This window comes from Sphaerodactylus townsendi, linkage group LG10, assembly GCF_021028975.2.
Source record: "Sphaerodactylus townsendi isolate TG3544 linkage group LG10, MPM_Stown_v2.3, whole genome shotgun sequence".
NCBI lineage: Eukaryota > Metazoa > Chordata > Lepidosauria > Squamata > Sphaerodactylidae > Sphaerodactylus > Sphaerodactylus townsendi.
The window spans coordinates 39,624,343-39,649,483 of record NC_059434.1 but is presented as its reverse complement, the minus strand read 5'-3'; the positions used below and the strand labels follow the sequence as shown (position 1 = coordinate 39,649,483).

Sequence of the window (25,141 nt, the reverse complement as noted above, 5' to 3'; positions counted from 1 at the left end):
ATTCTTATGTACTCAGTAAAACAGTAATCAGATTAATCTTAAGGCATACAGGGTCATATAAGACACAAAAAAGATTTCTACTTTTTCAGGTCACTGGACTCATCTATGCACTGCATCACAATGATCCCCTGATTACAATAGTTTACTTCTTGAACACATAATACCACAGGAAGTTAACTATTATTTGTTAAAATTATTAACTATTTATAAGCTTTCTTGCCACAAGCTCTTCCACTGAAAATACACTGAACATAAAAATATATGGAGACCTTCCTTTTTGCTTTGTCATATTACCTAAATTACACTATTATTCACTTTCAGGGACTTCATGTAAACAATCTAGTCTGCCTGTGCTGGACAGTGAGACCTTACACCTAGTCCAGTCTGGGGGTGATTCTGGACTTAGGGTTTTCCCTAGAGGTGCAGGTCACCAAAACAACCCAGACTGCGTTTTACCATCTCCGCCAGGCAAGGCAGCTGGTTCAGTAACCCTCCCGTCCTGATCTGGCCACGGTGATCCATGCAACGGTCACCTCCACATTAGACTACTGTAACTCATTCTACACTGGCCTCCTTTGAATCTAATCCAGAAGCTGAATCTTGTTCAGCATGCAGCCGCAAGGCTCCTGGCAGGGGAATCGAGTAGGGACTACATAAAACTGTCATTTTCCACTGGCTGCCTATAGAGTATTGGGTTATTTTCAAGGTATTGGTTTTGACCTTTAAGGCCTTAAGTGGTCTTGGACCCACATAACTTAGAGACCGCCTCTCCCCATACTTCCCTAGTAGGTCTCTCCACTCTTTGGAGAGGAACCTCCTGTAATCCCTGGTCCAGAAACCATCCAGCTGGCCTTGATGAGGGCCAGGGCCTTTTCAGACCCGGACCTTACCTGGTGGAATATGCTTCCGATTGAGATCAGGGCCCTGCGGGACTTGAATAGTTTCTGCAGGGCCTGTAAAACTGAGATATTCACCAGGCTTTCCCTGATGGCCAGCCAGGCTAACATTGTTAACCTCTTTTTCTGGCCTCCTAGAGGGAGGTGGGGAGGGATATATTTGATATTGTTAAGTCGCCATCTGAAATTATGTTTGTAATGCTGTTTTAAAATGTTTTTTATGATTTTACGGTGTTTTTTTTACAAGTTGTTTGCCGTCCTGAGCCCCTTTCAGGAAGGATGGGGTATAAATCTAAAAATAAAATAAAAATAAATTTCTTTGAAACCCAGTTTGCAATCCAGCATAAAACCTAACTCAAATCTATTCAATAGAATTTACTCTCAGAAAAGTTCTCTCAAGACAACACTTTAAGGCAGCTAGCAAAAATAAAAATTGGATCATACAATGCCAACCTCAAAGCCAGTAAGATATCGTGTGAAGTGGCTTCAATTACTAGTACTCAAACATGTCTTTATGAAATTGCCATAGTTTTACCACATGAGTGACTGAAACTGCTACTCTTCTTACTTGAAAAGTCTGGAGCAAGATTGGCGGACATCTTCTCCTGCTAAATTATTGTGCCAATTTTGTCTGGCTATAAATGGCCACTTAAGTCAATAAAATCTATCCAACAATGACTGAGTATGCAAAACAGTTACACATCAAAATGAAGATACTTATTTTAATGTCAAATGTAAAACCTAGTTAAATTCTTAAACAACAGCATTTCACCACGGAAAAAACTACTGAGATGAATTAGCAGGCCATTTGTGTTTTTTCAGTAGAATTCAAAGAACATTAGTTCTAGAGACTTTTCCATAGGATACTGTCTTAATGTTGAACAGAAACAATTTCCCCAAAGTATAGCTACTTACAAGCTTTCTTTATGTAAAACAAAAAACAAGAAAGCACCTGGCTAGAATATAAACCCCATGTAATCTATCTATTTTGCAATGGGGTGCTAAAATAGCCCTTTGGGGTATTTTCTTGTACTCCATAAATTTATTAAGAAAACAGTGAACCAGGGAACCACTTTAAGCGTTCTTTGTTAGAGGCCAGGGTGAAGATTTTTAGCACCTGCAAAGAAAAGCAGTGTTACAATATTGCAAAGCATGGTTTTGCAGGTGAGAGGAAAACTAGAGGAAAAAAGAAGCTTCCACAATTCATCCTTGCCCATAAAATTTCACAAGCAGTAAACCTACTATACTATTACAACCATTTTTCTTATTTTAACCACTAAGCTCCTTTAAAGAAACAACACCATACAGTTAAGCTTTTAAAAATGGATCAAATGGCATGCCCTACATAGCTGTTAGAACCTGGTGCATAAGACCACAGAGATGTCAGCAACAATGTTCTTCAAGCCCAGTGTTCACTTTAGATTTTCTTCATAGATTTTGCTTTGTTTGTTTCTAAAGGTCTGTTACTGTACACCAGAGATCCTTCTCAGTTCTATCGTGAACCTAGAAAATAACCTTTGAGAGCTTTTCATGTACATACAATCTCTCAGGTGATTTTCTTTCCCAAAGGTGATGTGTAATACACATATACTACAAGATCATGAGCCCGCAACTTCTTATATCTTTCTGCTTGAATAAATGCTGTCTTGCCTTTTATAAAGACAATATACTCCTGTGAAAGCACACAAATTAGTTAACTCTGATGCATCACCAAAGTAATTTCCTCTGTGCTTTCAGGTTTTAGACTACATGGAAAGGATTCTGTTTTCTAAACTAAAATAATTACTTCCCAAGTACCTATTTAGTCCATTGTTTTCCTTACAAATGAACGCAGTGAGATCTGAATTATTTCTTCCTCTTTTATAGTTCTAAGCTGTACTGTATGATGTAGTACTACAGCAGATATATAAACTATTTTTCTGTGTGAAAATTTAGGTATAACTGTGCGCTTCCAAAATTTTTATAAAAGAAGCAAAATATTTCTTTTGCTTCAAAAAGTATGATGTTCCTAGCAAATACTCCAGAAACAATTGATACATAATTCATCACGCAGAAAAAATACTGCTATATGTCCAACATCTCTCTGTATCTGACAATAGATGGCACAATTCAGGCAAGGTTTGGCATGAACACACTGGCACTTGCATACACAGAGAAAGATAAGTACAGATAAGCATTCTAACATATTTCAGTGGGGTTGAAGAACATCTCACTTTTGTTGGATTTGCTCCACTGGGCTTTCCTAAAGGAATATAATTAAAATGAACTACACCTACACTGAACAAACAGGTAATTTTATCAAGTTAAGATGACCTTTGTTCTGTCTTGCTAAAACACCTCTTTTGAGAGGGAACTTATTTAAATACCTTTTTCTTTCAGCTGTCCTAGACAAGTATTTAGCATTGCTCAGAAGAGATACAGAAAGTAATTTGCAAACATATATTTGCATGGAAAAGGGCTACCATGTGAATAAATATCTGCAATCTCAAAAGACTGATGATTTGGAGAATAAGTCACCTTGCTAAAAGAACAAATGACCATTTTGACTATAAGTTTGCAGTTTACCAACTAAGTTGGTACAAGTTGGTGCAATACATCTTAGACCATTTATTTATTAATTGCACTCTCGACATGTGAACACCAAAAAGGATAATTGTATCAGCTAAGGAGTATTGGAGGGAAATACATTCAATCATTCAAAAGGAATGTAAACATAAATGTACAACAGAAACCAGAAATGTTCTTGTTGGTACTTACAGACAGAGCTGTGGAAAAAAAACATGGGATGTTTTTATGTATGATATCAGTTTTTATGTATGACATCAGTTGCATACTTTATGTGCAAAAATGGAAATCTCCAGATATACCTGCAATAGAAGAATGGTGGTTGAAGGTTTTGAAGTTTGCAGAGATGGCCAAACTCAGAGGTGGGATGCAGCCTATTCGCACCTATTCGGTAGAACTGGTTACTAAAATTTTCTCAGTTCGTAGAACCGGTTATTAATGATTAACTCCACTAGGGACAAGGAGGTAATCTCTGTCCCTGGGTACAACAAATCTCGTCAAGTGGGGGATGCAAAATCACCCCCCAGGGCTCCCTGCGGCCTCCTTGCCCCCCATGGCACCCCCCACGTGTGTATGAACTGTATGAAATAATACAATATATAGTAATTCTATTTTTTGTTCATTGGTATAAAGGTTGGGAAAGTATTATAGGTAAAGATTTTTCATTTTCTTTTTTCCCTTGAAATTTATATTGGAAAGAGAGGAGTTTAAACTACTCCTTTAGATTAAGGATTTTGGATCTCTCCCTTAGTTTTTTTTCAAGTGGAATAGATAAAGTAGTTATAGGAATCTGAAGGGGAAGTAGAAAGTAGGGAGGGAGGGAAATATGGGAAGGAAGGAGGCAATATAGGATGTTTTAGTTGGGGGGGCTGAGAAAGATAAACAATTAGATATGTTTGTAATATGTTAACAATTATAAACATTTTGTTTCTCTCCTTACTTATGTTATTATTTAAAATCAATCAATATAATTATATAAAAGAGAAATAATACACTACTTTTCAGTATATTGCTTTTTTAATGCTTTAAACAGTCATTATTTGAATCTAGAGGCGGGGCAAAGGGGAACTGCACCTGGGGTGCATGCACCCTGCATCCTTGCCACAGCCTCACCCAGGAATGCCCCACCCCCGGAATGCCTGGCCATGCCCCCGTCGTGCCCCACCGTCGTGCCCATTTTAGAACCCAACACACATAATTGTATCAATTATCTCTATAAAATTAACTTTAAACAAAATCAATCAATCTAAATAGTGGTTTGAATGCAAACTTTTTTAAAATAGAAGAAAATAAAAACTGCAAAAGGAATACTGAAAAAATGTCCACATGCTTTTGTTATGCAGGACTGATAAGCAAAGGGACACTTACAGTGAAGGAGAAAAAGTCTCTCATTTGAGAGAAGTACTTAAAGAGACTGGGGCTGTAGCTTTGAACCTAGTTAAACATGTATAAATCTCACTAAGATCAATAGGTGATCTCTGCACATAACTGGTTGTAGGTTGAAATGTTTCATGATCCTGTAGAAAATTCCAATGGATGTTCTTCTTGAAGAATGAACTCAAGTCACCCTTGCAACTCTGTTCTTATAGCCTAACAATTTACAGGGTTTTCTCTTTCTATTGTCCAGAGACATAAACTGGCCAGTCAAGAATGCTAGTGCTTCAATGAATCTTCCCAAACTAACACAGTATTTCATTTGCTGCAGTCAAAGTTATGTTTCTGTTTTATCAACCACTATTTGCATTTTCCAACAGATATTATATAATACATCTGTGTGCACGTATGTGCATATGTTTCATGTCAGCCATGTCAAAACGAATGGATAGCTATTAGCAGTGCCTTTCCCCTACACTTTAGCTACCATTCCCCATTCTCCACAGCCTCCCAAGTCCAAAGCTACAGTAGCTTTGCATCCTATACTGAGAAAAAGAGCACACTGTCTACAAGGGTCTGTTTTTTAAGGCTCAACTCAGAGAGGCACAGTTGCAATGGGTGTGGCACAAGTTCCAGTATGTAAAATAAGGAAGGCCATAGCCATAACCTGCGGCAAGGAAAGAAAATGATAAAAGAAAGCTGGGGAAAAAAGATAATATTCAAGTCAGAAAAATTAAAGTCTAAAGGTTGGGAAGCAAAAGCCCAGTATAGGGATTAGTGATTAGAGTGCTAGACGAGGATCTTAAAGGGTTTAGGTTTGAATTCTCACTCTGACATGTGACCCTGGGCAAGTCATACAGTCTCAGTCTAATGAACCTCACAGAACTGTTGTGTGGATAAAATGAAAGAGAGAAGAACAACGTATGCCCCTTTAGGTTCCCATTAAGGACAAAAGTATGAGGCCGTTTCCGCATGGGCGGAATATGGCGGCCTGGGGACGGCAAAAACACCGTCCCCAGGCTGCCATTCACACAGGGGCGCAGTTGCATCGCAGCCGCGCTGCCCTCGCGCCGCCCGACCGGCACCAAGCTGGCGTTTCTGTAGTGTGCTGGGAAGCGTGCTTTCCTGGGAACGCCGGCTTGAAGCTGCTGCTGTGCGAATGGCAGCGGCTTCAAGGCGCCTCCCCCCCACTCCCTCCCTGCACTTACTTTGTCCCCGGGCCTCCGGCGCGTTGCCGAGGCCTGGGGACACGCCCCCCTGCCCTGTGACGCTGAAGCAGGCGCGCAGGGCCGGGGGGGGTGTCCTCAGGCCTCGGCGACGTGCCGGAGGCCCGGGGACATGCAGGGGCCGGCCGGGCAACGGCGCTCTGTGGCGCCGTCGTCCTGGCACTTTCTGGGACCGTCCATGCGGACGGTCCCAGCGTCGTCGGGTCAGCGCAAAATGCGCCGACCCAGCCGCTTCCGCCTCCGTGTGGAAACGGCCTAAATGAAGTAAAAATAAATGCCTGGTTCACTTGTCTCCCAGCCCACATTTCTACAAACGATATTTTCATTCAAGTTTTATTGATACAACCACCCAGAAATATATCCTAAATTCTTCCCACACCTGCCAATTCTTACTGGAAGGTCTCCCCCAATCCTAAGCTGCCTAATTTCCACTGAGCCTAACCAGGAAAATATACTGATCAAAGGAACAATGACATCTACAAGACACAAATCAGCACATTATACATCCTGTACATTTCTACCCAGCAAATATACCCATTAACATTACAAAGCAAACAGAAGTTTATGGCAAAACCCAATTTTTGCCTTGTTTCTTCTAATACGTTATTTTAATAAACAAATGTAAACCATGCTAAACATCTTAACAGGGTCTTATATGTATGTTACACTCCCTCAATGCAGCCTTATTTGTTTACATATATACAAATGCAACAGGTGAGGACTTATAGGCAACATTAAACCCCATTCTTCTTCTCCCATATTTCAGCATGCTAATTCACTTCTCCTACCCTATACCAGCTTCAGCACCCCTGTGGCTACCACACCCTTCTCATTCTTATCTCTGCAAATCAGGGATGCAATGAACTTTGTCGCAAATGAGTCTGCCTGGTAAACTTACATAACTGATGGGACCAATTTTAGAAAGTTGGTCCTAGAATTAGTGTATTGGTGTAACAAATGCCCTGAGCTCCTGAACTACTATTGTGCTTACTAGACATAATAGAAGTTTGATCTCTCAGCCTTATTAACAGATGTGTATGCCCCCCTGAGCCCATATATGTAAGGGTGGCCTATACAATAAAATAAAATAAATAAATCCAGGGTATTAATGAACTCTATAAAGAAAACGACAGGCCTGCAAGAACTGTGCAAAGCTGTTAACAATAGGACATTTGGGAGGATAATGATTCATAGGGTTGCCATGAGTTGGAAGCAGCTTCACAGCACTTGGAAGCAACTTGACAGCACTTAACACACTCAATGAACAATGTTGTTCTAGAACTAGAAGGGAGAGCATCAGTGCAGCATGGTATACAAAGCAGGATAAACAGGTAGGACAAGAAATCTGTTAATGCTAATCCCACCCCCACCACAATCTGTTAATGCTAATCCCACCCCCACCACCACCACATATATACTCCCTGGCAAAATTATCATTTTCAAGGTTCTTTAAAGACAGTACAAAGAAGACAAATAGGTAAAAAAAGGATAGAATGAGAAACATCATTCACAAGCAAGCAAGCTTGACTAACAAAAGAGAAGGGAGAATGTTTTCCTATGTTGCACATAACTAGAAAGGGTAGAATAGCATTCTGTCTTCTACCTGTTCAAGGTACACATTGAAAAAAGATAAAATTTTGTAACTTCCTTAGAAGTCATGCATGCACTTCAAGAGTTAGTGTATATAACATATACCTGATGACTAAAATCTGTTATTAACCGACACTGTTCAGCATCTTAATTTGCTATTAAAGCCCTACACTAATCACTTATGGGGAGAGGAGGGGGGATACCCACCACAACAATCAGATACATTTGAACCAAAACTAGGAATCAACAATCATGTTGTGATGTGAAGGCATTATGTGAAGGGTTTTTTGCATTAGTTATATATATGTGTGTGTCATACAACCAATGATTTAAGCAGTTTATCTGCCACTCCAGCCACCTCTTTCTTTTTTAAGATGGCAAGCAAGAGCCCAATCCAAAGGTGTACCATCACACTGGTGAATTTGCCCTCTCTGGGGGATTTGCCCTAGTAGAAGGGAAAATTTGGTAGCATGCAGCCATGGTGCCCCCTCCCCGGCACTTGGAATGGAGTGCTGAATGCAGTGCCAGAGTCCCAGTGCCCCTGCCCCTGGTGTAATGAGGGGCAGAACAGGGGCATGGCCAGGGGAGGAGCTGAAATTGATTGGCTCCTTTCCAGCCGCTTAGACCACTATGTTGGTGGGCCAGGACTATTACTTAATCTATCCTTTTGGGTAGCATACCGTATATACTCATGTATAAGTCGAATTTTTCAGCACATTTTTAATGCTGAAAAAGCTCCCCTCGACTTATATGCGGATCATTAAAAAAATTTGTGTGTTTTTACTTTGCCAGCCAGCAGGGGGCGCAGTTTTTGTGTTAGCTGCACCAAAATTTCAGGGTACCCTCAGAGGACTCTCCTGATGATACTAGCCAAGTTTGGTAAAGCTTGGTTCAGGGGGTCCAAAGTTATGGACCCCCAAAGGAGGTGCCCCCATTCCCCATTGTTTTCAATGGGAGCTATTAGTAGATGGGGCTACCCTTTTGAGGGTCCATACTTTGGACTCTCTGAACTAAACTTCACCAAACCTGGCTGGTCTCATCAGGAGAGTCTCTTTATGATACCAGCCAGGCTTGGTGAAGTTTGGGTCAGGGGATCCAAAGTTATTGACCCCCAAAGGGGATGCCCCACCCCCCATTGTTTACAATGGAAGCTAATAGTAGATTTTCCATTTCTGATAATATCCCTCTTTAAAATCTAAGTTGGGTTACATTTGGACATACAGATGATGGTGAGGAATCCAGTTTTGAAGGATTTTAACTCTTGTGTTTTAGCTTGGTTGCTGGTTGATGGGCTAAAGGTTTTTTTTGCACTTTTTAAAAGTTATTGTTGATACCATATTGTTCTTGTTGACCCTCTTTTCCACTTACAGAGCCAGTTTACTGTTTTTCTTTGAAATAAATATTCAAAAACATTTAACCTACTGATGCCTCAATTGATGTAATTTTATTGGCATCTATTTTTATTTTTGAAATTTACCAGCAGCTGCTGCATTTCCCACCCTCGACTTATACGCGAGTCAATACGTTTTCCCAGTTTTTTGTGGTAAAATTAGGTGCCTCAACTTATATGTGGGTCGACTTATACACGAGTATATATGGTAAGTCTATGAAACCCAATAGGGGCTTCACAAGTGGGAAGGTTATCAAACTTGTGCAGCCTTCCTGTGCCACCTAGAAGCGGCCTTGGGGGTGGTGGGGCACCACAACTGCAGCACCATGTCTGGCCACCTAGACCTGTGGATGGGTTTATAAATCTACTTAGTATAAATGTCCCTAACAAGCTAAACCAGTTTCACATAAATATGGAATCTTAATCAAGTAGCTTTAATCATTGCTGACTGATTTCCATGAGAACACATGGTTAACGTATTAAGCTTACTATTTTTAAAAATGTAATTTTGTCTTATCCATACAATATATAGCTTACAAAGTTTTCCTTATGAATTTATCTCTTATACTTTGACTCATCCTTCCAAGATTGGTAAAATGAGTACCCAGCTTGCTTGGGGTCAAGTGTAGATGACTGGGGAGGGCAGTGACAAACCACCCCATAAACAAAGTCAGTGACATTATCCCAGGAGTCAGCTAGCAAAGCTTTACCTATATATTATTTCAGCAAAAAATGCAGAGATTGTCATTGCTTATTTCCAGTATAAATGTATGAGCAATTCACATAGGCCAAAATTAATTTGAGAATAAAGAGGCAGGCATAAGTCCAAATAAATAGGAAAACTATCATAAAATAAATTATGAGCAATATTTTCAGGAAAGCAAAATGAAACATGCTGCAGACATAACCCAGCATAAGTAAACAGGGAAGCCCTATTCACTTGCAAGTAGAGCAAAAGATTGGGATGGTGCTATCCCATCCGATCCATCATTCAAACATTGGACATCCTGCTGAAGCATAAAAGCACAAATCCAATCCATGTGGTCTGCATTGCTCCAAGAATGGGCTGGGTGAGATTGTAGAAATCAAGATTATATAAATATACTGTGTTACAATAGGACATCAAATAAATATATACCGGGCAGGATCCAAAGGCACGATGTAAGTGTGAATAGCACTACTATATGGACCAGGGATGGTCAAACTTTCTTAACCTAAGAGCCACATAGAATAAACTTCAAATGATTGAGAGTCACAAGGAATGAACAAATATTACACGTTTTATCATTACATGAACATCTTGTTACAAACCTTTTATATAACTATCAATGTACATATTTTTATTAATTTTATTAACATTAAACAAGACTGCCAAAAATAAAAACAAAAGGGGTGAAAACAGATATTGCTAATGACAGTTACTTTCTGTTACTGTTAGCAGATGTATTGTGAGTCTCCATCTTTGCTGTGAGTTGTTTAAAATCCAGCTGATATGCTGTCAAGATTGTACAAATTTTAAAGGCTATGGGACCTTGAACACTTCTGCCTCTGACCCCTGTGCCCAAGCTCTTGCAACCTCTTCCGGCCTCTTTGCAAAGGGCATCAGCGTATAATTTCTAGTATGAATTAAGATACAAGCTATTCAGAAATCTATTTCTTCTATCATTATTTATTATGGCAGTTATGTGGAAATATTATCTATGGCTTTCTTGCAGCATCTTATGTTAGCACTAAGAAAAAGATTTGCTCTTAGATCTTTTGTTTTCATACCTACATCACATTGAAGAATCAATGAGAGAGACAATTTACATAAAAAGCTAACGAAAATAATTAATTTCAGGTTGCAAAATTAATATCACCATTAAGGAACCATCCTATGGACTTATTAGTGCAACAACTAACATTACTGTCATTAATACAAATCATGACTGCTCAACATATATTATGATGAGGGACACCTTACACACTCAATTCAAACATTCAGAAAATTCCCTCTTAATCATTACTCTGAATGCTGTCTCTCTATCAGTCTGGCAGACTCATAGCTGTCAATACTAATATACAAATAAATGCACCAACTTTCTGAAAAAGCACAGATCTCTCCTCCAATGTCCATGGGCTCACCAGTGACCCATGTATCCTATGTATTGGGCCTTTTTATCAGCTTAAAACACAGACCTCACACCTACCACGAAACCCAACTTGTAATGCTACAATTTGTTTTGAAGGCTGTTTGAAAATGCTTTCATGTTTCTCTTTGTACACTGGCAGGCAACAAAAGTTCTCGAAGGATCACATCCTCTCTGTTACAAAAGTTGTAAGAATATATGAGAGTATTCTCAGAATAACAAGTTGAGAACACAGAAATGCATAGCAACCACAATAGGCTGAGCTTGCCTCTGAGACAACAGTGTATACACCATCAGGGAAAACACATAATAACATTGCAAATTACACAAAGCCACTGGTTACAAAAATGTGACTAATCTAAACAAAATTGCCTCAGGAAATTACTCAGTTCATCATAATCATTGCTATATGGAATTCTCCAGCTAAATTAACCTATTTTCTTACCCAATTGTTCTTTTTTCAAATAGCCAAATGGAGATGAGATGAGTCACCCTAACATTTCCCACATACACTGATTTTAAAACCCCCAAAATTAAGTAGCAGTCAGAAAAATACTCAATGAAAGGAACTAAAAAAAAAACCTCTGACAGTGGATGGGGACAAGATACAAAAAGGTAAAGTTAAGAACAAAAAGAAGCACCCTCCAGCATCCTGTCTCACACAGTGGACAACCAGTTCCTCTGGAGGGCCAATGACAGGGCATAGAATGGAGGCTGAGGCCTTCCCCTGTTGCCCAGTAGAACTGGGATTGTTTGTCTCGATGCTTTTAGCAACCTGCTCTCAAATTTGCTTTTTTCTTGTCTATTAGTTGTAAGCAACTTGATGGCACTCAATACACACAATTATATTTATTTTGCCAGAAACTGTGGTTCATTCTGTTCAATTCATTGAGATCGACCTTCTACTTTTAAAAAGAAGCCTCTTACTACAGCTTCCTTGACTTGCATTGTTAAGCATATAGGCATTCTTTTAGACTTGACATTGCCTTTCCTAACCTGGGGAAAGTATTAGATCTGGACTTCTGTTTATGAGCTTTCAAATAGTTTCCAAGCATCCTTTAGAGATCTGACTCCCCTGTGTTTCCTTTTAACACCCTTTTAACTATTTCCCTCATTTTTGTAGCATTTTCTCTTTTGAAATCAAATGTTACAGTTTTGGATTGTAGGGATAAATGTTTCACTGTGGTCACTGTTCCCAACTGGTGAAACAAATACATTTCTCACCAGGTTTTGAGCTATTCTCAGAAGCAAGTTTAATAGTCCCTCCCCCCAACTGGCTCTTTTACCAACTGTTCCAGTACACAGTCATTTATGATGTCTAGGAATTTCATTTCTATAGCACATATTTATCCATTCAATGTGAGGATAGTTGAAGTCTCCCAGTATAATAACATTATCTGCTTTAGTCACCTCCCTTATTTCCTTCTCCATCTGAAGATAAGTCTCAAGGGTTTGATCGGGTGGGGGACACCCTTCCACTTTTAAAGAATCCTTAGGCACAGTACCCATAATGTTTCTGTTGGGGAGTTAAGTGCCACGTTACAAATGAAACTACATAAAAAGGAAGCTTTTTAGTTCAAACTATTCACTTGCATGATTTGAGGAAATGCAGCATGAGAACAGTAGACAAAATTATGCTGCTGGGTACATATTCCTAAAATCAGAAAGCACACAAGAGAACAATGAAAATGTAGCAAAATACAGTGTGACTTTCCATAGAGAATAAGCAGAGTAATAAAATAAATTAACATTTTTAGTCTTGTTCCATGAATTAGGTTATTTAAGGAGTTTTAGAGGGAAAAGAAAATGAGTGACAGGTTTTAAAAAATCAGCACAGATAATTCACAGTGGCTTCACTGGGTATGATCAGTATTTAATACTAATATTTTTTTCAAGGCCAGTGCAAGAAAAATTAACAGAATCTTTTATGCCTGATATCGAAATGGTCAGAGGACAATGCAATTTTTGCTGCAATGTATTATCTTTCCAAGAACTCAAAGTAACAAAAAGGACCTTTGAAAACTATGTGTTAGGCTATATATAAGAGTAGAGTTCACAGTAATATACATGATGATACAAATAGAGTCAATATACTGGGCAGGACACAGAACATAGTATTACGTCACAAGATATCCCAAAAACTCATGGAAACTCATGAAACTCTACATTATTGGTGGATGGTTTTGCTTTCGATTGGACATATAAAACACTGAACAGATAGGAGCTTTATCTAGATACCCTTGCTTGCAGTAAGAAACAGGGTGTTGCAGATTAGTATCCCCCACAATAGAGATAAATGACACCACCAACCAACACAGCTTTACAACCTGTTAGAGGTGATAAGAGTACGTAGAACCTGCTAATTCAGTCTGTAATAGATATTCAATACTATAATAGTAAACAGAAATGACAATATGGAAACTCTGTAAATGTAATCCAAGGCTAAACACAGCATTTTCCTCGGTGCAGCAGCTAGGTCTACACCATAGCCTCTATCAAGATGGATTATTCATGCACAAAAGTCTACTTCCATACTCAACTGCACTTACTATAGCAGAATGATATTCTACAAAGATTTATACTACAAAAAGGGATTCAGTTTCATTCAGCACAACTCTGAACCAATCTTTGTTGTTGACAATATGATGAATCCATGCTAAGAGAAAGCCAGTTCACATGACAAGCTGACGCAGTAGTTAAGCAACAAGCTTATCAGGAGAAAAGCTTCTTGCAGATGACAAGTGCTGTGTTTTTAAGGTCAAAAACTTTTTTTAAGTGAGATTTATCCTCATAAGTTAAAATAAGTTTTCTAGTTCTCAAACCAACCTATTTTACTACATAACTAGTTCTATGACATCACTAAATTTAGTCTTCTTAAATTAACTATGAGCAATCTTGTTATAAGGTAATCTTATCAGGTAATAAGATTGGGAAGTCCTAATTGAATAGCGAAGGCTAACACAGTACAGATGTATGTGTACATTGAGTGCGATAATCTATGTCTATTTTAAAACACTTAACAGCAACCACCAGGCAATTGTTATCAGAAATAATATTTAAAGATCAGCTCAGGTTGCTGGAGTTTCTTGTATTCAAATGTTCATGCTAGTAGCAATGTTAAATTTAGATCCAAGCTATCTTTGGTATTTCTATCTTTGGTATTACATTCTTAAAAGCAGAAAAGAGGAAACCATGCATTTGTGTGGGGGGGGGGGGAGGAAAACTTTGGGCATGTCAAACTTGCTGTACTTGATTTCTATCTACTGCTTTTCCGAACTTGCTATAAAGCAAGAAAAAAGGCTGCTTCCCCCACCTATTCCTACATGACAATGCTATTTATAATAGCTACAGTATAATAAGCACAGATGGTAAGAGCCAATTTCAATAAGATTAAAGACATAAGACAAGACTAATGGTGGATATCCATATCTACTAAATGTCCTCAGGCAAGTAAAAGAAAGATTATTTGTTTAGAGAAAGACGATAAAGACAAGATGAAGCAGTGATCTACTTTACTTGAGATTACAAGGCCAATCTAAAGAAGGACAAACTCTAAGATATCCAGGGACAAAATCAGCTTCTTTCAACTAATGCCACCGAGGCCAAATAACATCCATTTAGTGAACTCCAAAGTTCTTTTTTTTCCGCTACTGGCCATTCATAAGTTGACCATGAGCTGCCTATATCAGTGGTGGCAAACCTTTGGCACTCCAGATGTTATTACAATTCCCATCAGCCCCTGCCAGCATGGCCAATTGGCCATCCTGGCAGGGGCTGATGGGAATTGTAGTTCATAACATCTGGAGTGCCAAAGGTTCGCCACCACGGGCCTATATGCTCTTCCCCCATTTTAAGAAGAAGAAGAAGAAGAAGAAGAAGAAGAAGAAGAGTTTGGATTTATATCCCCCCTTTCTCTCCTGCAGGAGACTCAAAGGGGCTTTCAAACTCCTTTCCCTTCCCCCCTCACAACAAACATCCTGTGAGGTAGGTGGGGCTGAGAGAGCTCCGAGAAGCTGTGACTAGCCCAAGGTCACCCAGCTGGCATGTGTGGGAGTGCACAGGCTAATCTGAATTCCCCAGATAAGCCTCCACAGCTCAAGTGGCAGAGCAGGGAATCAAACCCGGTTCCTCCAGATTAGATACATGAGCTCTTAACCCCCTACGCCACTGCTGCTCCTCTCTACAATAGAGTTTCTCTCTACAATAGAGTTTTACTAACCCAGAGTTGAACAGCACTACTCTAGCTTTACAGGTCTTCAAGTCCTTCATTAGCACTATACAATTTCTAGATAAATACATATACAATGACTGCTTTTCAAAGTTCAACTGTGCTTTACTGACTTCAACAAATCCCTCTCTACTAACCCAAGTCTGAATTTATCTTTTATGAATACAGAATAAAACTTCTCTTTGACATAGAAAAAGACAGCTGCTACTGAATAAACCATCTATTTCATTTAACCTATTCAAGACCACAGTACTTGTCATCTGCAATAAGCTTTTCTCTTGATAAGCTTGTTGCTTAACTACTGCATCAGCTTGTCATATGAACTGGCTTAAAAGTCAAAGTTCATCATCATCATCAAACCGTTATTGACATTGACAGATAATAAATAGTAATAAGTAAATAATAAAACAGGATAAAAATAAAAAACCTATGCAAATAAAGGGAATAGTTAAATGTTCAGATAAAAGAAGGAGTGCTGGGCTAGCATGAAGAATTTTGCCACATCTTCAGACGTTTGGTTATTTTGATCACACAGCAAAACGCAAATTTTTGCCTTGTCAGAGGCAAATCAACAGTTTCAGAGATGAGGGAACTTCTAAGCTCTCAGGATCGCAGGGACATATTGTCCACCCTTGGTGTGAAAGAACCGTCTGATTGTCGCTACACTCTGGTTTGCAGCCAAAAAAATGTGTTTATGATGTGCTGTCCATTTCAAATTAAATTGAAAGTGGATGCCCAGATAATTAAAGTTCTTGATTTGTTCGATGCTGTTTCCCTTGATGTGCCAAGACTGAGGCTTCCAGGACTTGTTGAAAATCATAATTTTTGTTTTTCCATAGTTAATGAAGAGGTGATTATGGTCGCAGTAAATGATGAAGGCTCATAGTAGGCAGGTCAGTCCCACTTTCGTGCGAAAGAGAAGCACTGTATTGTCTGTGTAGAGTAATGCCGCTAAAGGTCGTCCGTCAAGACTAGAGTACATAGATGGAAGGAATCTTATAAGGTCATTCTGGAATAAATTAAATAGAAGAGGAGCAAGAATGCAACCCTATTTGACACCTTTGTTAGAGGTGATTTCGTTGGAGTAGAGACCAGAAGAAGTGCAGTGAATTCTGCAAGCCAATGAGGAATAAAGTTTCTAGATTAAATGTAGAAGGCATGGGTTGATACCTAACATTTTCAGCTTGTTCCATAAGAGCTGTCTGGAAACAGAGTTGAAGGCACTCTTTAGGTCCAAGAAGGCAACAAATAAGCTGTTCACGTTGGTTCTACTGTATTTCTCTGCAAGATGTCTCCAGACTATGCAGTGGTCATAGGTTGAGTGACCTTTAACAAAACCAATTTGCTCAGGGCCTAATATAGGCTTGGTGCATTCTAGGAGTTTCTAGAGAAGGTGGCTCATGCATAGTTTCCCTGGCACAGAAAGCAGGCTGATAGGCCTGTAGTTGGATGAAGTGTCAAGGTCACCTTTCTTAAAGACTGAAACAATTGTGGCCTCAGTCCACACTTTAGAGAGATGTCCGTAACTGTTGATCAAAGTAAATAGTGAGGCTAACGTGGGGGCCCAGAGATCACAATGGTTGATGAAAATTTCTGGAAATAATCCATCAGGGCCTGGAGTTTTTCCTCATTTAAGATGGCCAATTAAATGTAGCAAGTTGGCAGGGGTGATTGGCAGCCAGTCAGAGGGTGAAGGTAAGAAATCATCAGTCGATTGAGAAGTGACATCAGGGTTATGGAAGATGTTGTCGTAGTGTTCCCACCACTGCGAGATGGAGATAAAAGAGGGGGAATTTGAAAAGGAACTTCCTGGGCAGAGTCCTTTGGAGATAAGCTGCCAAAATCACGTGAAGTTCTTGTCCCTAGAGGTGTCTATCAGTGTAGCCCAATTTTTATGTAGTAGGTCAAAGTCAAAGTTAAAACCCTTAAAAATAATGTAATTTCAGCTAAGGGTGGAATCAACTAAAAGATTTCTCAACATACCTAAACTAAATAGACTTCACCAATTACAAAAACAAATTTCCAGATTTGGGATCCCAATGAACACATTCCTTCCCATCTCTGTTTTCAACACACCATGATGGCAGAATTGTACTCACCTCTGCTATCCATTTATAGAACACAGACTGTAAAAGTAAGCGGCTCTTGATGAGCTCTGTCCTGCCTCATTTATAGATTTAAAGCTCTTTGAAACGCACTCAGAACCAAATTAACAAATATTAGGCCTTTCAAAGCCATCAATATTTTTTTTTTCCTACAGGAGAGTAAGGGCATGTCTGGGAGCATCACTAGGCCACAGACCAAACCTGTTTCTGTGAATTATATTAAGAATCAATCCTGTTCTTATGGCACTGCATCTTTCTAATAGTTTCTTAGCGACATCACAAAATTGCAAGAATGTATTCTTTAATGAACAAGTAGATTTAGTTTTGTATTATACCATGTAGTAAATGAATTTAAAAAACCACTGGCAAGAACTCCAAAAAGCTAGTACCTCAGGTAAAAATAATCAAGCCTACTTAAAACTGCACAGCTGCGCAATTGCTTGGCACTGCTTAGGTGCTGTCAACTTTATTCTCAGACTCTGTTCTTAGATGGGGTGTCACTGAATAGCTGTTAGAAGTGGCTAATGTGAACAGAGGCCCAAATAAAAAGACGATAAGTTGCTGCCACAAGGGTCTCATTCTTGTAATTTAGTGTGCAAATTTTGTTCCGGCTGCTTATACCAACATCTACAGTCCATTTCCCTCTTCCAAACAATATTTATCCCCCAGATTTTATGGCCCATTCCACACAACACAAATAAAAATGTCTTCAGGACATTTTTTGGAAAGCATTTTGGGGTGGAATTCTGCACAGGGTTTCCCAAAAAAGTTTGGAAGACATTTTATTTTTGCTCAAAATAGACGTTTTTGAAAACTCTAAACTAGTGACTTTTTTCCTGAAGTTACTTTGAAAATGTTTTCTGCTTGCTGTGCAGATAGTAGGAAACATTTTATTTTTTTTCCATCCAACTTGTGGCAGCTCTCACTTTTGGTTTTTGCAACTTGCGCCTGCCACTTCAGGCTTCTCCATGCCACCTGCCATTTGTAGAAGATTTCCACAGATGTTTGCTCTGCTTGCAGTTCATCTGCTTGCCATTTCCATTTGTAAAGTACATGAATAAAGTTAGTTTTCACAGCCAATTCTGTACATGTGTCGTTCTTCCTTTTTTGTTGTTGTTGATTTCAATTAGGTGCTTTTGAAACTATGAAAACTCGAAATGAAAATTGGCTGCGAATCTCATACTGAGTCTGCCTGGCTTCAAAGACACCTCATTTTTTTAAAAAAAGAGACACATGAGCAGAATCAGCAATGAAAACTAACTTTATTCATTTGTATTTTGCAAATGGAAATGGCGAGTAGATGATCTGCAAGCAGAGCAAACGTCCATGGGAAACTTCTGCAAAAGGTGGGCAGCATGGAAAAGCCTCAAATAGCAGAAAATGGCAGGCATAAGCTGCATCAACCAAAAGTGAATGGGGGGGGGAGCTAACAAAATAATCGCTTTCCCCAGAACACTTTTATTTTCCATGATATGAGGACAAAAAAAGCCAAAATGGTTCTTTTTAAAATGTCTGCAAGACATTTTGTTTGTGTTGTGCGGAATGGATCTATAAGAGTACAATTCTTCTTTATACTTGACAATGAGTGAGGAAGGGCTATAAATGGTATACCACCAAACTATGGTGGATTCCGCTTGGGCCAAAAACAGGAGTGTGAAAACGGTTTGAAAATGGTGTAAAATGGTGTAAAAGGCTTTACACCATTTTCACATCGCTGTTTTTGGTCCATGAGGAATCTGCTTATGTCTCACATCCATCACTATGCTTAGAATGAAGTAAAATGTTTGGCACAATCATACTTCATTCAAGTTAATCCTGTAACATTAAGAGGCATGCACCACATTTTAGATATGAACACTTCCACCAACTTATGATTTATGAGAAGAAGGGGATGGAATAAATTCCACCAATTCAGACTGCAAGTGGAGGATACAGAGAATCATATTTTTGAAAGTCTACCATGGTAAAAACTCCTTACAAATAGGAAGCTAGCACAGTAAGCAAAATGATGGGGTAAAGCTTTTTCCTCTGCTTTTTCTTTCTACTAGAAAAAATAATGCAAGAACCATACACAACTGAAATTCACCATATGTAGTGTGGTATAGGGCGTTCTACCACCTTTAGTCTCACTCTCCAGCATGTATGAAAAATGGCAAACATTTCCAGAAGCTACAGGGACCAATGTATATATTAGAAACAGCGCTGCAATTGCATTTTTTGAGTTGAAAAAATGCAAAATCTCCTCAACAGCCTTCTGGTTCAGCGAAGACCTGACAGGAGTAAGGGTGCATATTTAATCTTTTCTCAATTAGACATTTCCCACCCAAACTCCCCACCTTACAAACTACTTGTTACCCAGAAAGAAAAAAGACAGAGGAACTTTCTTCCATGGACAAGAAAGCAACATGACAATTTTGAACATACAGGAGCTAAACTGATTAATTCCCACAGGCCTCCATTCAATGTGAAGCCATCCATAGATTAGAGAAAACAAGTCACAGTTTGGTCTTCAACTAAAATGTTTTTCTCAGATCAACTGGTATCTCTGTTTAAATACCATGGGCCATATTTCACTAATGCCAACAAAACTCGACTTAAGCAGCAGAATTAGTATATAGTCTTGACACATACATTTTCTTCTGCTTCACAGTTCTTTCCACATCTGTTCAATAACTTCCCTCTAGCTTGCCACACGAAATACCTTAAATTAAATTACAAGCCATTTCTGTACAGTAAGGATTTTTTAATATTTAGAACATGTAAGTAATACAGTTTAGTGATTAATTCAATTTAATCCAATACCAACATTATAAGTCATCAGGGAAACTTGCAATAATGTAATGTGAAGCCAACATTAGTTTAAGACATTCGCTTATTATGAACAATTCTTCTGAAGTACTCTCTATTCTCCTTCATTGTGTTCTAAATTATCTCTGGAAAGCTGAGCCAATGAGCCAGAAGTCAGGGTCATTATCTTACACATTAATCAATCTTGTCAGTTAACTCCTAAGCTAAGCCTTTAAATACTTCTTTTCACACCAGAATTACCCCTTAGATAGTCAGGATTTTTTTTGTCTTGCAAAAAGCATGTTGATATTGCAATTTACTACAGTTTATTAAACATTCTATATCCTTCCTATGTTCATAGAAAAAATTCTAGGCAGGGAGTGCTGAATATATTTATGCTGTCCTGGTCCAAACTGAATTTTTTTGTACATACACTGCAGTTTTAATACACCATTTAAAATAACTCCTGAAGCTTTGAAAGAGACCTAAATAAAATACTCAAAATGTTACAACTTACATCATTTCTTTTAGTTATCCGGAATATTTGCTCACTTCACAGTGACTTTTCTTTTCGTATCACAGCTGCCACTTCAGAATACCTGATTTAAGGATTGTATTTCTAACCAAGTACAGCATTTCTCATTCATGCTTTATTCGAAAAATAAACATAAATTCTGCTTACCAATTCAGATGTATACTACAGTTTATCATATGCTTTTTTTTCTATATTAAGATTATCATATCTTTTCTTATCACAGGTTCCTGTGACCTTAATCACCACATCAGTGAAAGCATAATAAGCAAGTTGATTTTGTCTCATTATAGAAACACTGTGACTGAGAAAGCTTATATGCCAGTAAAGAGGCAATGAAGCATCTGCTGAAAAAACCAGTTGGCATTAGGACTTCAAAACTCTTTTTTACACCTTTTCCTAGTTTTTCTTCATGCAGTCAAGAATGAGTATCATGCAGTGGTTATACCATTGATCTGGGGCTAGGAAGAACCAGGATCAAAAAACACCACTCTGCTATAAAGCTCACTGCCTGACCTTGGCCCCATCATCCCCCCCCCCTCCTCTCAGCCTAACATCTCTCTAAAGGCCGGAAGAGGGAAATCCTGGATAGAAGGGTAGAATATGAATGAAATTCACTGACCAATACTACTGCTGTAATCTTTTAGTGTATACCCTATCAAGACAGTGCCACAGAAGAAATGTACATCATTCTACAGTAATTGCACATTGTCATGCTTCCAATAACCATATGATAAAATCAGGGTTACAACCCAATCGTTATCTAATGCAATGAAATACAACTTTAGTAGTGAACTACTAAGTCACATTTTACAGTAGATATATGCAACCTGATCAACTGTTTAGCTATTCATTTGTGCTATTGTTTATATCCAACAAGAGACAACATACTCAAAAGGAATAACACCACTACTACTCCAGCATAGAAGGCAATCATAGACTAAGAATACCTGTTAATATCTCAAAACAATTTTCTTTTAAAAGCGTTAACAGAAATTCTAACACCAAAGAAACAATAAGCTTCGATGTGTGAATGTCTATCTATCTAGTGCATTTTAGGCTGATGGTCAAAATCATGAAAGCAAAGGTTAATGCTTATAAACAATTCTCTTGTAATTGCCCTCCAGTGCTTCTTATAAAGACATCTACTTATTTACAATTAAACTGCTAACACAAATTCAGTCTTTATATAATATTATATTGTTGTGGTATTGGTATTCCAGTATAATCAACAGATCCAATCAAACAACTGAACCAAACAACTTCATAGTTCTCAGTTGACATCTGAGAGGTCCCTAAATAGTACATGTACACTTTTCCTGTAATACTGCTTCACTGTCAATGTTTATGAATTCCACTATTAGCAAAAGTGAACAAAGGAGGTCAACAGCTGCTGAAACATTCCTTTTCAGCAGAGGCTGAAATAGAAGTTTAGACAAGCTATATCACAATGGCAACAGCTCTGGATTAAGGTAATCTAGTACCTGATGGATACATGACTAGAAAACAGTTTACTGCAATATTACAAGAAACAGCAGAACACACCAACCTGGAGGGAATTAAACTTTCCTATGAATGTTGACAGTATGAACTGACATAGGAAAATGAGATCCTCTCAGAATCAAAGGCACAGGGTACCACACTAGCCTGGCAGCATCTTTTATTAAATTTTTATTAAAGACCAGCATCTTTTATTAAAGTTTTATTAAAGACCTATAATACTTCAAGGCAAGGCAGCGCTGACAGTAAAGTGTTCATTGCTAGCAACAAAACAGGTGTGAAATATTTAAAACATTTTCTGTTTAGTTGAATAAAAACAAACTCTAGATAGTCTCCACTATATCAAATTGCTTTCAAAAACACATACCTAAGGTACTTCTCCTATGTACATTTTTAGGAAGTTTTATTCAATGAAGAAGTGTTTACCCCCGGTAAACAAAAAGATAAGACTATGTGATCAAAGATTTTTCCAAAGCAACACAATAGCCATGGAAAACAGAAATGCACATTTAATCAGGACAAAAATATCCATATTGTGTACTACAATGTTTCAAAGTTTAAAAGAATGAAATAAAGTCTCACAATGCTTTGTTGAACATGATGAAGCTAGAGATTGAATACACCTGCCAATCATTTCCAATGGGACCTTCACTTACACTTGGATGCCTGTTTGGGATTCTGGGTTCCCTTCATGCCTCCACCCCATCCAATCAAGCCCAAAAGCTAGTAACTGCAGAGCATCTTTCAGGTCCCTGTTGCATGCATGCAACATTTGTCAAAGTAACTTACACTGAACTGAATGAGCAATAGACCCTATGTTTTCCAAAGCAAGATGAGATAAGCAGGATGAGACACACACACACAACACTAAGCAAACCCTTCGGAACAGTGGGAAAACAGACCAGCAGCTACACTTCCCTAACATCCATTTACAGAAAATTTGGCTCCCTTCTGTTTGAATGGGATGTATCATTCACATATCCTCTGGTTTAGCAATGGGAGCTTTCCATACCCTTAATATCACCACTAACTGTTCCACTGACAATTAGATTCTTAACTTCCCATGACTGTTCTCTTGTTTTTCACCTCCAGCACAGAAGGACTATGTATTCTCTTTCCCCCAACTGAACAAATCCCTCCCCCTTCTCTTTTTAGAAAAGCACCTAGCAAACAAAATCATAACTTAACCCCTTTCAGCACCATTCCCTACACTGCATGCTGTAAAAACCACTATCAAATAATGAATTTATATATGCTCTCTTATACAAAAAGACTAGGGGGATGGGGCTTTCAGAGCTAGAAGCACACAGCATATCCATCAAGGCTTTTATTCAGGCAGACAATTCAGTGCTTCCAACTAAAGATGGTCTTCCCTTCCCCCACCCCTTCTTTCTTAAAAGTTCTTTTGAAGAAACCATTAAGGATCGATCCTTGCACTACTCAGGAACAGCAACTCCACTGCAGAGAAAAGCTCTTAAAGCAGAGCTGCACTTTTGCACCCTCAAGCAGATGGAGCAATCTTTTTGCCTCCCTCTTCTCTTCCCACCCCCCACCCCCCAGGTGTAACTAGCTGCGTTCATTAAACACCACCGTGCATGGAGAAAGTGAGTGGGGGAGAGAATGGAAGGGACCATCGGCTGGATGTGCAAACCAGCGGCGGGGAGTCAAGAACTTCTCCGCAGGGAAGGTGATCACGGCCGCCGATCAAACGCAGGTAAGCAGACTCACAGATCGGGGCCGGGGATGGAGGGAGAGGTAAGAGTGCGAGATGAGCAAGCGGGAAACCGGGGCGGACCCGGCTGACTTACGTCTCGGAATTTGTTCCACTGTCCGACCTCCTTATCATACTGCGAGATAGTAGTGAGCCACTGTTTATCATCCAGAAAATTGCCGCTGTCCGACCTGCCCCCGGCGCCCGGCGCCGCCACCGCTCCAGCGTGACTGCACCAAGCGGCTGCCCACACGCACGCCCAGGCTGCTGCTGCTGCTACCTTCAGCATCTGTGGGAGAGAAAGAGACACGAAGCCCGGCCGGCCGGTTAGCCAGAAACAAGCCAACAAACCCGAAGCCCGGGGGCGGGGGGGTGCGAGCTTGCAGCGAATGAGTGGGTGGGGGGGAACGGGAGAGGCATTCATTCAAGAGCAAACCCCCCCCCCCTTCCTTCTCCAGTTTTTTGGAGAGGATAAAAATCTCTTTTTCCGGAAAGGCAGAACCCCCCAAGTGTCGTCACCTTGCTGCGAAGCCCGCCGCCCCGGATTGCCGGCTGCCGCTGCTGGAAATGCAGCTCGACGCTGCCAACTGTGCCTCTTGCTGGAGCTGCCGCTGCCGCACGCGCCGCCGTCTCGAGCCGTCCACTCAGCTCCTGGCGCCCGGCGCGCGCTCTCCTCCTCCGCCTTCGCCTCCTCCTCCCGCCAGCCAGCCAGTCAGTCCTCCCCGCTCCTGGGCTGCTGCTGCTGCTGCTGCTGCTGCTGCTGCTGCTGCTGCTGCTGCTGCTTTGGTCCGCACGCGACCGAGGCAACCTGCAAACGTTGCAGGCCTGCGACCCCACGCGCCATTGCGCGGCGCCAGGGGAAGTGGGCGGCTGCAGCAGTCACTTTCTCTCGAGGAAACGGTGCCGCAGAAGAACGGGCTGAGGCATTCAGTGAAGCCTGGTCCAAACATGCGGCGCGCTCACTAGACAGTATCAAGATGGGTCAGAGGAGAGGGACCGAATGGCTGCAAACTTCTGCTGAAGGAATCGACATTTTTCAAAGTTCCTCTACACTAATAATTCCCTGTAAGTGAAATTATGCATAGCAAACAAAGGGCTGCCTAGGATA

General features: G+C 39.8%; 1 protein-coding gene across 2 annotated transcripts in view; it reads right to left on the bottom strand.

The window, feature by feature from the left end:
* Positions 1 to 24,718, bottom strand: part of SPOCK3 (SPARC (osteonectin), cwcv and kazal like domains proteoglycan 3) — a 200,007-nt gene extending 175,289 nt beyond the window's left edge. The window contains exons 1-2 of one of the 2 annotated variants that reach the window (XM_048509463.1): positions 24,553 to 24,718; positions 24,131 to 24,322 (exon numbers count right to left, since the gene is read on the bottom strand). In XM_048509463.1, coding sequence (XP_048365420.1) covers positions 24,131 to 24,322 — 192 coding nt within the window. In that variant the 5' untranslated portion in view covers positions 24,553 to 24,718. The remainder of the gene's footprint in view (positions 1 to 24,130; positions 24,323 to 24,552) is intronic. The other variant, XM_048509464.1, reaches the window with a different exon arrangement.
* Positions 24,719 to 25,141: the final 423 nt, after the last annotated feature.